Source organism: Pituophis catenifer, unplaced genomic scaffold, assembly GCF_029215685.1.
Source record: "Pituophis catenifer annectens isolate HBS135680 unplaced genomic scaffold, rPitCat1.0.hap2 SCAF_9, whole genome shotgun sequence".
Taxonomy (NCBI): domain Eukaryota; kingdom Metazoa; phylum Chordata; class Lepidosauria; order Squamata; family Colubridae; genus Pituophis; species Pituophis catenifer.
This window is the reverse complement of record NW_027256889.1, coordinates 17,546,167-17,562,053: the sequence shown is the minus strand read 5'-3', so window position 1 is coordinate 17,562,053 and position 15,887 is coordinate 17,546,167. Positions and strand designations below refer to the sequence as shown.

At 42.7% G+C, this 15,887-nt stretch overlaps 1 protein-coding gene across 1 annotated transcript in view; it reads right to left on the bottom strand.

Annotated features, from left to right (window-relative positions):
- CRYBG2 (crystallin beta-gamma domain containing 2) overlaps positions 1 to 15,887 on the bottom strand; it is a 37,322-nt gene that overhangs the window by 16,994 nt on the left and 4,441 nt on the right. Inside the window, exons 2-9 of the mRNA XM_070949650.1 lie at positions 12,124 to 12,168; positions 11,619 to 11,737; positions 9,771 to 9,927; positions 7,817 to 7,956; positions 7,302 to 7,428; positions 4,649 to 4,684; positions 2,552 to 2,688; positions 520 to 646 (exon numbers count right to left, since the gene is read on the bottom strand). Of these exons, the coding sequence (XP_070805751.1) occupies positions 520 to 646; positions 2,552 to 2,688; positions 4,649 to 4,684; positions 7,302 to 7,428; positions 7,817 to 7,956; positions 9,771 to 9,927; positions 11,619 to 11,737; positions 12,124 to 12,168 (888 nt within the window). The remainder of the gene's footprint in view (positions 1 to 519; positions 647 to 2,551; positions 2,689 to 4,648; positions 4,685 to 7,301; positions 7,429 to 7,816; positions 7,957 to 9,770; positions 9,928 to 11,618; positions 11,738 to 12,123; positions 12,169 to 15,887) is intronic.

Here is a 15,887-nt window from a genome sequence, read left to right as displayed (position 1 = left end):
TTCGGGGTTCAAAAAAATATAAGACAGGGTCTTATTTTCGGGAAAACACTGTAGTTTTTTGTGTCTTTTTTTTTTCTTTGTATTTTATACTTGGATAAATTAATAAAATTTAAATTTAGAAAGTCTAAGTTACCTTCACTTGGGTGGTTGCCCCCTTGTGTTGGATATCCCATGTTTTGAATATTCCACTTTTTTTATGGATATCCCACCACTGTATTGTTCCCATTGTTCGTGTTCGTTTTGATATTTAGATTTTTAGGGGAATTGTGGTACATTAAGATTAAACTAGAAGTGTGATAGCGAAAAGTTTAGGAATCTCTCTTCTAATCTAAAGCCATGTTCCCCAACCTTAGCAACTTTAAGATCTATGGATGTCCACTCCCAAACATCCCTGCCAGCAGGAATTTGGGGAGTTGAAAGTTGAGGTCCACAGTTTAAACATTTTCTTAGGTGATACTGCAAGACCAAAGTACCACAGATCTCTCGTTTTTAATTCAGTGAGCAAACAGGCAGACTTACAGTCCGGATCAGCCTCAGTGACAACAGCTCTTCATTATAGCCAGCCCAATCTGTCCAGTCGCAATACTCCCCTTCTTCCAATAGGTACTGATGGCCACGAAAACCTTCTTTCTCATAGCCAACCCAGCTGGAGATGACAATAGACCAACAATAAAAGTGGGGTAAAGAGAGAAACTACTCTGATTCCTGAATATAAAACTACTTTCTTTCCAGGGGTGAAATTCAGCAGGTTCTGACAGGTTCTGGAGAACCGGTAGTGGAAATTTTGAGCGGTTCAGAGAAGCGGCAAATACCACCTCTGGTTGGCCCCAGAGTGAGGTGGGAATGGGGATTTTGCAATATCGTTCCCCCAGGAGTGGGGAGGAAATGGGGATTTTGCAGTACCTTTCCTCTGGAGTAGGGTGGGAATGGAGATTTTGCAATATCCTTCCCCCAGGAGTGGGGAGGGAATGGGGATTTTGCAGTATCCTTCCTCTGGAGTGGGGAGGGAATGGGGATTTTGCAGTATCCTTCCCCTACTACGCCCACCAAGCCATGCCCACAAAGCCACGCCCACAGAACCGGTAGTAAAAAAAATTTAATTCCACCACTGTTTCTTTCTCTCATGTCTATGGAGATACTCAATCATCCAGGTCATGGTTGTCCCAAAGGTGATTTTCCAAAAGGCAATTGGACTTTCTTAATTTTTTTACTTGAAAACATTTTGCTTCTCATCTAAGAAGCTTCTTCAGTTCTGACTGAAGGGTGACTGACCATTCCATCAGAACTGAAGAAGCTTCTTGGATGAGAAGCAAAATGTTTTCAGGGGAAAAAAAAACGAGAAAGTCCAGTTGTCTCTTTTGGAAAAGCACCTTTGGGACATTTCTTTCTTTCCTTTCCGAAATCAGCCTGTATAAAAATGGACAATATGGTTCCTGCAGTTGAAAATATTCTTTTCGTATGGATCTTTTTCTTTCTTTTTTAAATTAAACTTTCTTTTTAAAAAGTATGTGAGAGAGACAGAAAACGAACAAGTGGAAAAGAAGGGATTTTTCTGGTGGAGAAATAGTGAAAAGTTTAGTATTCAGCTCAGAAATTGAAAAAGATCTCTAAAATCCTTTTCCTTGTTGTTAAAGAGAACCATGTATTTTTATAGTTATTTTTCATCAGTGATATCCTTGAGTACTAATTGTACAACTTTTGCAATTGCTTTGTCCAGTTACTGATACAATATTTTTGCATCTTTTTATTTATTTATTTATTTATTTATTTATTTCATGGTTCTGGATGGATCCCCCAGTGATGTACAGATGTATATTTTAATAAAAATATAATATGATGCAATGACAAACAGTAATAAAACAAACAGCAGTAATAAAAATCAGCAAAAAAAATCAGCACTTTTTAAAGCCCAGGATGGCTTGCCTTTGCCTAGCTCAGGGGTCAGCAACCTGCAGCTCCGGAGCCGTATGAGGCTCTTTGGGCCCTCTGCTGTGGCTCCCTGTCAGGTGATCCCACCACTGGCTGATCCGCTCCTCGCCCTCCCCTCCCAGTCACTTCTCACCTGGCCTGAGAAGGTAAGGGCGACTGCGGGGGATGAAGAAGCGGCCAGGGCAGAGACAGAGAGATACAGAGAGAGGGGGAGAGAGAGAGTCATAGAGAGATACAGAGAGAGAGGGAGGGGGGAGAGAGGGAGGGGGAGAAAGAGATATGTCAAAAGGATTTTGTGGTTCCCGGTGTTTTTTAACAACTGGTTCTCTGCCCTAATGTCCGGCTGGGTAGGCGTGGCTGGGGGGGGTCATGTGATTGGTGGAAGTGAGTGACATCGAGTTGGCCACGCCCACCCAGGTTTTGTGGCTCCCGGTGTTTTCTTTTCTGTGGGAAATGGGTCCAAATGGCTCTGAGTATTTAAGGTTGCAGCTAAAGAACTGGCCTAGCTAAAGAACTGTATGCTTTTTTTTTGGAAGAAACTAATGTCTTTGCCTCCCAGAACTGCCATAGGAGAAGGAACATAATACAAATGGGAGAAATCGTGTCATCCAAAATTGCTCACCAGCCTCCCAAGATTTTCAGAGAACCAGCAGTGGACATCATGGAATCCTGGTTGTTTTCTGGCTTCCTTAAGTTGTAAATATCTCGGCTTACTTCCCAGCTATGGCCCTGAAAATGTGGCCTCTCAAAAATTAGAACCTGCAAAGAAAATGATGGAGAATGCAATGAGCATTTGCTTGGCTTACAAGTTTTTTAATACTGAAAAAAAAAATTATTGGGATGGAGGAATGAATAAATGCTGAGATTCCCAGGGAGCTGAACCCCAATTACAGATAGTCCTTGAGTGACTAAGGACTGTTTTTCACACTTGTGACTCTCCCCCCCCCCCCCCCCCGTTGCAACATCCCCATGGTCATGTGATCAAAATTCAGGCACTTAATAATAATAATAATTTTATTGTCATTGTACGTGTATACACAGTATACCCATACAACGAAATTCACTTAACATCCAAAGACCATCCAACACACATAACAATCCCCAAACACCCTCCCACCCACCACAAATTCCCCACCCCTAAACCACCCAAACATCCACACAACAGACCAAGTAAGCTGTCCAACAGCTCACTGATGGTGGCCCTTTAGTTCATTGTTGAGTGCAATTATAATTCTGGGATGCATTGATGACACTTGCATTGTTCTGGGGTCATGTGATTATGAATTATAACCTTTCTAGCCAGTTTCCAACAACCAAAGTCAATGAGGGGAGCAAGATTCGCGTAAACATCACATGATTCACTTAACAATTGCAGTAATTTGCTTAACAAATGTGGCAGAAAGGTGATACGATGCAGCACAATTCACTTAACCGTTGCCTTGCTTAGCAACATAAATTTTGGGCTCCATAGCTCCTCCATGGGCTGTCAGACTCCTGAATGCCACATAACATCGTAAGTATGTAGTATGATAGACTTGCAGGACCGGCGCAACATGCAACATGCTAATATTGACACAATATATTATAATGTAATGTTATGCACATATATGTATAGAGGATTGTGTGTTTGTTAATATGATTTCCTGGGTTAGGAATTTTCTTTCTTTCACTGTGAGTTATTGAGATGTATTGTGTTGGGGGGACTGCGCTAAGGGAGGCTCAGCCAATCTCATTGTACATATGTTGTGCATTGACAATAAAGCTTTGAAATTGAAATTGAAATCTGTTGTGGTTCTTATGTGGCTTCCCCCTCGAGGTTGACACATATATGTTCTATTCTATTCTATTCTATTCTATTCTATTCTATTCTATTCTATTCTATTCTATTCTATTCTATTCTATTCTATTCTATTCTATTCCATTTTCTCTTCTCTTCTCTTCTCTTCTCTTCTCTTCTCTTCTCTTCTCTTCTCTTCTCTCTTCTCACTTCCCCTCCCTCCCCTCTCTTCTCTTCCCACCTCTCCCCTCCCCTTCCATATTTTCTATTCTATTCTATTCTATTCTATTCTATTCTATTCTATTCTATTCTATTCTATTCTATTCTATTCTATTCCATTCCATTCCATTCCATTCCATTCCATTTTCTCTTCTCTTCTCTCTTCTCTCCTCTCCACTCCCCTCCCTCCCCCTCTTCTCTTCCCACCTCTCCCCTCTCCTTCCATATTTTCTGTTCTGTTCTGTTCTGTTCTGTTCTGTTCTGTTCTGTTCTGTTCTGTTCTGTTCTGTTCTATTCTATTCATTGTGGTTGTAAGCCAAGAACTATCTGTATGTGCTTCATGTCCTCGCCTGTATGTTTCTCTGCTAAAGGCTGGGATCTAAGAGAAAAGGGGTTGGACTAGATGACCTACAAAATCCCTTCCAACAAAGTTAATCTGTTAAAATATATGTATGTATGTATATATGTATGTATGTGTATACATATATGTGTATATGTATATGTGTGTGTGTGTATATATATGTATGTATGTGTGTATATACAGTATGTGTGTGTGTATACATATATATATATATATATGTACATATGTATGTATGTATGTATGTATTTGTGTGTGTTCTGATTTTAAAAATGCAGTTTTGCAGCAAACTCAGACTCTTTATCTCTACTTTTTGCAAGGATGTATTTCTATCCATCAGTCAGACTTGGCCATGATCCCATTACCTTGGGCTCTGCAGGCGTTTCAACAACTGGGGAACCCTGAAAAGAGAATAAACACAAGAGAACATTCTGTAACTGGATCTATCGATTATGGTTTCCTTTTCAGCTCATCATTATCTGGATTCTTGAGACATTGTCTGGTACCACTTTTGCATAGGAATTCTCCCTGACCTTAGATTATCATCCGTCAAAAGGGTCTTGCTTTCAATTTTAAAAATTTCAAATTTCCTCACAAATAGCATACACTTAACATTTAAAATGTTCATAGGCAGGAAAAAAACAGTCTGACCAATTTACTGATGCAAGCAGATCAGGGGTGGGTTCTACTTACCTTTACTACCAGTTTGCAGTGGGAGCGCGCACGCACACACAAATCAACCCATGATGATGTTGTGGCGGGTGGGCGGAACCTCCCGCCCAGTGATGAAATCCAAATTTATTTACTAACGCTTCTGTGGGCGTGGCTTGGTGGGCATGGCAGGGGAAGGATACTGCAAAATCTCCATTCCCACCCCACACTAGGAGAAGGATACTGCAAAATCCGCATTCCCACCCTACTCTGGGGCCAGCCCAGAGGTGGCATTTGCCGGTTCTCCGAACTGTTCAAAATTTCACCTTACTGATTTCTAAATCAATCAGAAGGGAGGGAGGTTGCTGAGTTAGCTGAAACTGCATTTGTGCCACAGCATGGGACAGCCAGTGCCTTCAGGGCACTGCAATATTGGCCAAAGTACAACTCCCTAAAAATAAAGAATATAAAGGGAGATATTCCTAGAACAGCCCAATCCGGACTGAATGTACTTATGGGTGTGTAGAAAAGAAAGAAAATTAAGAAAGGGAGTGGAATGAAGAACAGCGAACCTGCATTCCACCGTGTAACTTCTGGTTACACGTCTCACTTCCTTAAATAAACTAAGTAAGCAATGCTTAAGTAAATGAAGAAATATACAAACATACAAGCATTCATTTGTATGAGGCACTACACTTTTTTTAAACAAATTAAAGACGTGTGTTCTTAAAGAAACAAACCTGTCATTCAGCTGACTTGCACAAGTAAAATACCGGTTGAATACATTTGGTGAAAGTGGCACGAATTTTTTTTTTTAAAAAAATTGCTGTACCTGTGCTATTTAAATCTGCCCTCTCAGGCTAAGAAACGAATAGACACTCTCTAAAATAAATTTTGCAATCTGCAAAATAAATGTTGCTGTCTACGTGTTGAACACGTTCAGGATTTCCATATATGGAATTTGTGTTGCTCCCAAATGAGTCCCATATCGATGGGATCCTCAAGGATTACTAGTTTCTCAGCTAACTCACATGATTTATTTCTGGCGCACCTGCAATTGGTCTCAAATTGCAATTCAAGAAATCCCCTTTTTAAGACTAGGAAGCTTTATGTCTCCCAACCTTCACCATTTTAGGAAGTATGGACTTCTGGGAGTTGGAGTCCATACACGTTTACCTGGCTAAGGTTGAGAAACACGGCTCTAAAGCAAAGTTTCCCAACCTTGGCAACTTTAAGATGTGTGGACCTCAACCCAGTGGTGAAATGTAAAATTTGTTACTACCAGTTCTGTGGGCGTGGCTTCGGGGGGGAATGTGACTGGGTGGGCGTGGCTAACTTTTTTTTTACTTTTTTGAAGCATTTTTTTACAACCTATTCATGAATAGGTTGTAAAAAAAATGCTTTTAAAAGGTAAAAAAAAGGCTGATGATCACAGCTGCGGCGCGCGATCGTCAGAGCCTTTTTTTTACCTTTTAAAAGCAGGAAGTAACGACACCCAGGTGGGTGGTGGAGCCTCGCGCCGCCATTGCTACCGGTTCTCCGAACCACCTGCCACAATTGCTACCGGATCGCCCAATCCGGTCTGAACTGGGAGCATTTCACCCCTGCCTCAATCCCCAAAATTCTCCAGGAAGCAAAAATGCAAATGTAAGTCTAAAGTGCAAGCAAATAAACAAATAAAGTCAGTGGAGCAGATTTCTCTGGGTTTGAGAACATCTCCAAGACATGGCAACTGGTGACCAGATGACCTTGCCACTTGAGATCTTAGTGCATCCATTAAGGAATCAGTAAAAAAAGAATAAACAACCAATTGAGACCTTGTCTTAATGAATTAGAACATTAGGGCTAAAGTGTACATATGTATTTGGTTTCCAAGAATCTGTAGTGCCTTTTCCTGACTTGAAATCAGACTAATGAGACTTAATGTGATGTTAACTTGCTTGGTCAGATGCTGTTTATACAGAAAGAAAGAAAGAAAGAAAGAAAGAAAGAAAGAAAGAAAGAAAGAAAGAAAGAAAGAAAGAAAGAAAGAAAGAAAGAAAGAAAGAAAGAAAGAAAGAAAGAGAGAGAGAGAGAGGAAAGGGAAAAGAAAAGAAAAGAAGAGAAAAGAAAAGAAAGCTAGCTTTGGGGGCACAGTGGTTAGAATACAGTATTGCAGGCAAACTCTACCCACAGCCTAGAGTTCAATCCTGATCAGCTCAAGGTTGACTCAACCTTCCATCCTTCCGAGGTCGGTAAAATGAGGACCCAGATTGTTGGAGGTAATATGCTGATATTGCAAAGCACACAGAAACTGCTGTAAAGCATCATGGGACAATATATAAGCTAAATACTATTGCTATTGATATTTTTCAAGGGAATACTTACTAGTTTAATTGGATGCATGGAGCAAATGGAGGGGTCCTTTGCACCCCAGGCTTGCAAACTGGGATACCCACCAGGTTCTAGGACATATGGGTCATCATCAAAGAACGGTTTTGAATAAACGAGCCACCTATGGAATAGAGAGATCTATAAAAGAACTGGCAAAACAAATAACAATAACATATCTCCTGAACGGAACTGTAATCCCCAGAGATCTTCTGGAAGGAGATAGTTTGCTTGATCAATGCTTTAAGCCAACTAGCCCAATTTATGTTTTCCAGACTAATATGTGAATTAGAAGGCAATGATTGATTGATTTTTGCCCATTGCAGCCCTCAATGAAATTGAGTTTGACACCCCTGTTGTAACCAATAAGCTTTCCATTAGAGAAGGAGTTAATGGCCACTCTTCAGATCTTTCTATTTTAATCTCTATAAAAAGAAGTCAAGCACTTTAGCTCAAGGTCACCTCTTACAAAGTGGGTACTCAAAACAGATGAGAGAAAAAAAGTGCCTTACAGGCCAGAGTGTACAATGATAGATGCTGCCTTCAAGGGTTGGCCACATGTTCGTAAATCTTCAGCAGAATCGGTGAACCTCTGTTTTCTCCCTTCGCCGTTTTCCTCTGCAAAAAAAGTGATCTCGGGGAGTCTGAAATCCTGCAAAGAAGTTTGGCTTGTTAATGGAGAAAGAGTTGATTTCCATCATCATTACTTCCTAGCATTCAGTAATGGTTACATATTTCAACAGTAGATAAAACTTTTGTTTTTCAGAAAATAATTTTCAAGAGGAGCCTAACTGATCAAGGCAGACGTGATGCGTCAACCAATTCATTCAAAATACGGTCAAGTGCTTTGCATTGAAAAATTGAAGCTTCAGTCACTTAAGGTTATAATTTGGTTGTTGTATGTTCATACCATTCTTTCACCCAAAAGAGGCAATACCATAAGGTAAAGGTTCCCCTCGCACATATGTGCTAGTCGTTCCCGACTCTAGGGGGTGGTGCTCATCTCCGTTTCAAAGCTGAAGAGCCAGCGCTGTCCAAAGACGTCTCTGTGGTCATGTGGCCGGCATGACTCAATGCCAAAGGCGTATAGAACACTGTTACCTTCCCACCAATGGTGGTCCCTATTTTTCTACTTGCATTTTTTACGTGCTTTCGAACTGCTAGATTGGCAGAAGCTGGGACAAGTAACGGGAGCTCACCCTGTTAGCACTAGGGATTCGAACCGCTGAACTGCCGACCTTTCAATTGACAAGCTTAGTGTCTTAGCCACTAAGCCACTGTGTCCCCCTGGTGGCACTTTTGGCTACCAATGTCCTCCTCATCTGCCACAGATGGTGAGTCACCTGCTTTTCATCATATGCAGAGGTGAATTCCCCACTCTGCAACTGAACCACATCTTGCTTTTCACTGCCTTCAGTTGCTCTCCCTGCTTTGATGAATGAGGCTCAGCTGCAAATCATGGCAACTCCAGGAAGGCTTGGGAAAAATCTACTTTTTCAAGTTTCAGACAGGAGATAATTTTGATCCAGCAAAAGGCAGCTGTTCTGACCCAGCTCCCCAAACACAACAAACCCTCTGAAGTGAACTCAAAGATTCCTTTATTAGGAGCTCCAGCAGCCCCAGCAAAAAGTTTCTCTCTCACCGCAGGCTAACAAGGCCATCTGGCAAGGAGATGAATAGTTGTCTGCCACATCTATTCATCTCTTCCCCCTGCCTTTTCTCCCCAGAGCTAGGGTGGGGCTTCACTAGCAGCGGTGGCTCTTCCGTCCCAAGGATCAGCCCATGGATTTCCGCTGCTCTCCTCTCCTCTGCCTTCTCCGCATCTGTGTGTCAGGCACTGGACCCAGCTGTTCCTCCTCTTCCTCATCAGCCACCTCTAGACCTGGGGGCTGTTGACTCTCCATCTGAGGGCTGATGGACGGCCCAGGCTCCACCTCTGTCTCTCTCTCTCTCTCTGCCAGCTCCATTCCCTCTTCCCCCTCGGAGCTCTCAGGTTGCCTTGATGCTGGCCCTGACTCCCATGCTTTCTCCTCCTCTGATTCGGTTGCTGGAGGGACTGGCAGCCAACAGGCCACAACAGCATCTTTCTATATTCTCACTCTTCCAACATCAACATTCACCTACATTGCCAACCAACTCCCTGAAAAGAAAAAGACTTTTGAGTGAAAGTCTTTTCACTCTTTTGAAAGAGTCTGTAGTACAGTGGACTAAGCACTGTTATTAACATCTGCTGCTTGCAATTACTGCAAGTTCAAATCTCACCAGGCTCAAGGTTGACTCAGTCTTCCATCCTTTCAAAGGTAGGTGAAATGAGGACCCAGATTGTGGGGGCAATAAGCTGACTTTGTATAAATATACAAAAGTATGAAGGCTATTGCTTAACGCATTGTAAGCCGCCCTGAGTCTCCGGAGAAGGGCGGCATATAAATTAAAGCAAAAAAAAGAGTGGAACTCAGTTCCTTTTACCTGCACAACCCGTTTGAGAGAACCAATACGGAATGGGGCATTATCTCCTTCTGACTCTTCCTTGCAGTACATTCTCCAAGGGTTACTGATTTCCACGTTCCCTTCGGCCAGCACACACTTCCTCCCATGGAATCGGGGCTTTTCATACATCAACCAGCTGGAGAGAACCAAAAAGGAACATCATTGGTTGAGTGTCCATTAGAGCCAAGTCTTGAATTCTAGAGTTGGATTGGCTGGGGTGTGATATTGATGGAGTTATTTGGGTACCCACCCACATTCCTTGTGGTCCTTAAAAGAGAAATGCCTTTCCTCTGTACTGAACAAGCTTACAAATATTTATCAAAAATATCTTACAAAATGTTTCGCTTCAACCACAAAACATTGGAGGGGAGCAAAAATTGTGAGAGACTCTCCCATCCTCCTGCTATTTGCCCTTTCATTCCTCCAAAGCTCCATGATTCAGATAGACACAGTTTTATGCATTAGAACAGTGGCAAGAAAACAGTGTTTATCCAATAATTAAAGTTGAATATGATAGCAAAGACCATTTACTTCAAAGAGCAGCTATTATGCTCATTGGGAAAATAATTATTAGTCCAATTTATCTGGACAGCTCATGCACAGTATATAAGGGAAACTACTCTCTTTTACTGTGATGTTCCCTCCCACAGTAGCTGGTATTTAAGAAGGAGAGGACAGCCCTTTAAGGTGGACCAAATCAGGAAACTGACTCCATAGAAAGAGTATTGAGACAGGATATAGTAGAGATGAAAAAATTCAACACTTTCCATTCTGGAGGAATGTTGGTGGAATTGACAGAGCTTTCTAAGATGGATACACTACCTCCTTTAATTGCAGTAGAGAGAAAATATTACCTACGTTTATTGGTTATGAAACCTCTTGTGGGCTTTTCTGGATAATAATGAACACAAAATGTACTTGCGATTTATATTTTTGATGATTAGACAAGATAGATGATAGAAAGAACTGGATCATGATGTAACTTTAGAGAGATTAAAGTACAAGTGTGCTTATAATTGCTGGGGAGAAGATCAGAAGTTGCTTTTTTTTTCCCTATTTTTAACTTTTCTGGCACTTTTTGCTTTCTCTTGGTTTCTTTTTCCTCTTTCTTCTGTATTTTATAACTAGTTTATATTAGTTTTTAATCTTTCTTTTTAAAATGATGTATGTGTGTTTGTGTGTGGAGAGAAAGAGGAATGAGAAAGAAAGGGAAATAGAAATAGAAATGAGAGAGAGAGTTAGGAGAAAGAGAGAAGTGAGAAAGAGAGGGGAGAAAATGAGAGAGAAACAAGAGCAGAGAAGAGACACAGATAATAGGGTAGGGTAGGGTAGGGTAGGGTAGGGTGGAATGGAATGGAATGGAATGGAATGGAATAGAATAGAATAGAATAGAATAGAATAGAATAGAATAGAATAGAATAGAATAGAATAGAATAGAATTATAGGAGTTGGAAGGGACCTTAGAGGTCTTCTAGTCCAACCCCCTGCTTAGTCAGGAAACCCTACACCACTTCAGAGAAATGGTTATCCAATCTCTTCTTAAAAACTTCCAGAGAGAGAAATAAAAGAGAGGGAAAGAGACAGAGAGAAAGAGAAAGTGGGGGGAGGGAAACGAATCTAGCAAGCAGGACAGTCTGGCTGCTTAGCAACCATTCAAAGTTACGACGGACCTCCCCAGTGCCACTTACGACCGGATTTCAAAGTTCCAACGACCACGCACTGAAGCTTTTGATCCTTTTCATCATATTTTCTTGCTGGTTTCTTTTTCTGGCCGAGGGCCTGTTTTTCCACTATGCTTATCCCAAGCCAGCCAAAAGCATTGCTTACCCTCCTCGGATCACTTGAATGGAGATAGTGTTTGCGAGTTCCCAAGAAGTGGCATCCGGGACATCATTCCAGATTTCTCTTTTCTGCCCTCCAAAGCCTGCCTCGGAGTATAAAATGATCTGCAGTAAAGTAAGAAATAGGTGGTGGTGGGGAGCAGTGGTGAAATCCATTTTTTTTTATTACCGGTTCTATGGGCGTGGCTTGGTGGGCTTGGCTTGGTGGGCGTGGCGGAAGGATACTGCAAAGTCCCCATTCCCTCCTCACTCCTGGGGGAAGGATATTGCATAATCTCCATTCCCACCCGACTCTGGGGCCAGCCAGAGGTGGCATTTGCCGGTTCTCCAAACTACTCAAAATTTCCGCTACCGGTTCTCCAGAACCTGTCAGAACCTGCTGGATTTCTCCCCTGGGGGGAAGGAAAAGGGACCGTCTTAACTTTGTGTCTACCAAGGTATAACCTGTTTGCCGGATCCTGGGAAGTGGCCCTTCCTTTTCACCAGCCTACCTTGCTAGGACGCTTGTTGATCTTCACAGGATTATTTTCCTCTTCCTGAAATTGAAAAATAGATGGGAAATTACTGAAGATCACAGAGCAGCCCTTGCACAAATAAATATGGCCACGGTCAACCGGTTTAACAACTGGTTCGCTGAGCGCACGCTTCGCAGTACATTTGAAAACAGCTCTAAAACTTACCTTCTACTGCAGCCCCGATGAGTAAAACAGCTGAGGCGTGGCAATCCTCTCTGCCGCGCCTATCAGCTGGGCTTCAAACAAAGGAAATAAGGGTATAGCGCAGGGGCGGGGGGGCGGGCCCAGTTGATCGTCGGAGCGAGCTGGTTTGCTCTCAGCTGATCATCGGAGCTACCGATTCGCCTGAACCTGTCCGAACCGGCTGAATCCCACCGCTGGCTATGGTGGAAATTTTCAAAAGGTCTCTGTGTCTAAAATGTACATCCAAGGAACTTTCTTTGCAGTTGTGGAATAAGTAAAGAGTATGTATTTTGGGAGAACAATCGTATATTATTTAGTTCGTTAGTTTTATATTCAACCATTCCTTCAGGAGCTCCAAGTGCCCCACTCTTTGTCTTTCCCCACAATCACCCCCTTATACAGTGGGTTGGGCTGGGAGAGACGGATTAACCTCGGGGTATTTCCATGGTTGAAAAGGGACTAAGATTGAATCTCAACCCCTTAACTACAGGTAGTCCTTGACTTGAGCCCAAATTTTCTGTTGTTGAGTGAGACATTTGTTAAGCGAGTTTTGCCCCTATTTTACGACCTTTCTTGCCATAGTTGTTAAGTGAATCACTGCAGTTGATAAGTTGGCATCCTGGTTATTAAGTGAATCTGGCTTCCTCAATAACTTTGCTTGTCAGGTTACAAAAGGGGATCCCATGGCCCTGAGACACAGCGACGGTCATAAATATGAGCCAGTTGCCAAGCATCTGAATTTTGATCACATGATCGTGGGGATGCTGCAAAGGTCGTAACTGTGAAAAACGGCCATAAGTCACATTTTCTAGTGCCGTTGTAACATTGAACGGTCACTAAATGAACTGTTGTAAGTCGAGAAATACCTGTACTATACCACATGTGTCTCTTGCATTGCATTCAAATATTCCTTTCCTCAACATACACGGGTCTGGAGCGTTGTTGGGTCATTTCTGTTCACCTGATATAATATTATTATTCTGTTCATCTGATATAATATCAGTTCTGGAGCTGGCCTGACTGAGGCCATTTTGAGCATCCAAGATTGCCACAAGGGCTAGGGAGGGGGGCAGTGGTGGGTTGCCCCCGGTTCGGACCAGTTCGCAAGAACCGGTAGTAAAACCGGCGGGAGGCTCCGCCCACCGACCCCGACATCATCAGGAAGCTTCTGCGCATGCCCGCAGCCCTGTTACGAACTGGTAGTAAAGGTAAGTAGAACCCACCCCTGGAGGGAGGGAATAGTGATAGCTGGTTCACAAGGAAAACAAAATAGTTTTCCTTGTGAACCAAGGACATTCCCACAGGAGGCTGAAGAAAGGAGGAATGATGTTGTCCAAGCAACCGGACTCCACCTTGATTGGACCATGTGACTGATAGTTTGGGAAAAGGGGAAAAACTTTTACTTTTAATTAGGTGTAAACCGTGGGAACCTTCAGAGTCGGTTTTCACCAGCCTGTGCCAATATGATAGTATATCCAATAAAAACTATTCTTTGAGGAACCTATCTGCCTCGGAGTTCTGTTTGCTATGGGTGTATTACTCGGATCCCTGACATTAAACCGACTCTGACAATTATGGCTTCGAAAGCCGAGGGAGAAGACTAGTCCATTTCCCCCATCCTCTCCTTGGCCCCTGAATCAAGTTCCACAGGAATCGATTTTGCAAGCCAAACATCAAAGAACTCATCTAGTCGGTGTCATCATCTACTGAAGTCAGTTTCACAACGCCAATAGAAAGTTCTCTGAACTTAATGCATTCTTGCTTGCATAAGGAGCATTCCTCTTTCTTGGGAAGCACCACCGCAGCTCTGAAACATCATGCACCTAGCCCTGCATGGAAATCCAGATTGCTCAAAGGACCCGACATAAGAGCAATGGGGGTGGTGGTGGGGGATGGGAATGTTTATCCAGAAAAACGAGTCGGAACCTGTGTCTTGTGCTCCATAAAGGAGGGCTGTTGTGAAACTGTCAAGTTGCAATGCCCCAAGATAAAGCTTTACATATCAGAAACATCTGAATCTCTTGTTCCTCTTGTTCGCTTCGCCACTGAAAATTCTTGTTTAAACATAAAGGGGGAAAAAAGTGGGGGTGAGAATTGGACATGTTTACAGACATAGATACTGATTAACAGAGTTGGAAGGGATCTTGTAGATCATCTAATCCAGGGGTCTCCAACCTTGGCAACTTTAAGCTTGGCGGACTTCAATTCCCAGAATTCCCCAGCCAGCAAAGCTGCTAGGGAATTCTGGAAGTTGAAGTCCGCCAAGCAAAGCTGTCCACCAAGCAAAGTCCACCAAGCAAAGGTGGCTGGGGAATTTTTTTTTTTTTTTAAATTTGATTTATATGCCGCCCTTCTCCGGAGACTCAGGGCGGCTTACAATGCGTTAAGCAATAGCCTTCATACTTTTGTATATTTATACAAAGTCAGCTTATTGCCCCCACAATCTGGGTCCTCAATTTACCTACCTTAGAAAGGATGGAAGGCTGAGTCAATCTTGAGCCTGGCGAGATTCGAACCTGCAGTAATTGCAGGCAGCTGGTCTTAATAACAGGGTGCTTTAGACCACTGTACTACCAAGGCTCTGTTCTGGGAGTTGAAGTCCGCCAAGCTTAAAGTTGCCAAGGTTGGAGACCTCTGATCTAGTCCAACCCCCCCCCCCCCCACCCCTGCCCAAGATCTCACAACAATTGTAGTTTGAGGTGAGCGTTCAGCTCTGTAAAATGGAATATTGCAGTGTTTTCATCCTGTACACCTACTGTTACCTCGGCTCCTGTCTGAGACGACCACTTTTCAATTTCTTTAATGAGCATCGCTGACTCTGTAGCCGCCCCATTTCAAGATTGCAAATAATGACCTTCGTTCAGGCACAGCATTCAAGTGGCTTTCTCTAAGCGCTGTGCAATTGAGCAAAGTGGTGGGTTCGGTCCTATAACCCTCCTTTTTGAAGTTTAAGCTGCGTCACCAGTTCCACAACTGGCTGAAGCGAAGGAGGATAGCTCATCTGGGTGCAAAAAGGGGTACGATGTTCTTTTTTTCCACACTGCAGAACTCAAGAGAGAGTTCAAAAACAGCCCTGCTCTTGAACACACCAAGTGACAAGAGACTTGCACGTGTAGTGGCAGTTTGGAAGGGCATTGTTATTCCCAGGAATTTAGTGACATTATTTTGATTTCTCCTTCATCGTAAGAATAGACTCGAAGTTTAGAACTCATTCTGAGCTAACCTTGCTTTTACTCTTGCGTTTGAATAAAGGAGAAGCGGGGAGGATTTTCACGTAGCTGCAAGCTTTTCTTACTGTAAAAGTCTCAGACTTTCCACTCCCATCCTAAAGTCATGTGCCATCCAGTCCTTCTGCACAGAACTAGATACTGTGAAAACTGTCCATCTTTGGGGTATCTTTGCTGGAGTTATTAAAGAGCTCCTGGCAGGTTGTGAGCAATTTGGGTATCATCTTGCTTGGGGAATCTTCTTTGGAAGAGCTTTATAGCTCCCGCTGCCTTAAGAAAGTTCAAAACATTCTTAAAGAGCCATCTCATCCTGGGCAGCCTTTTTTTTTG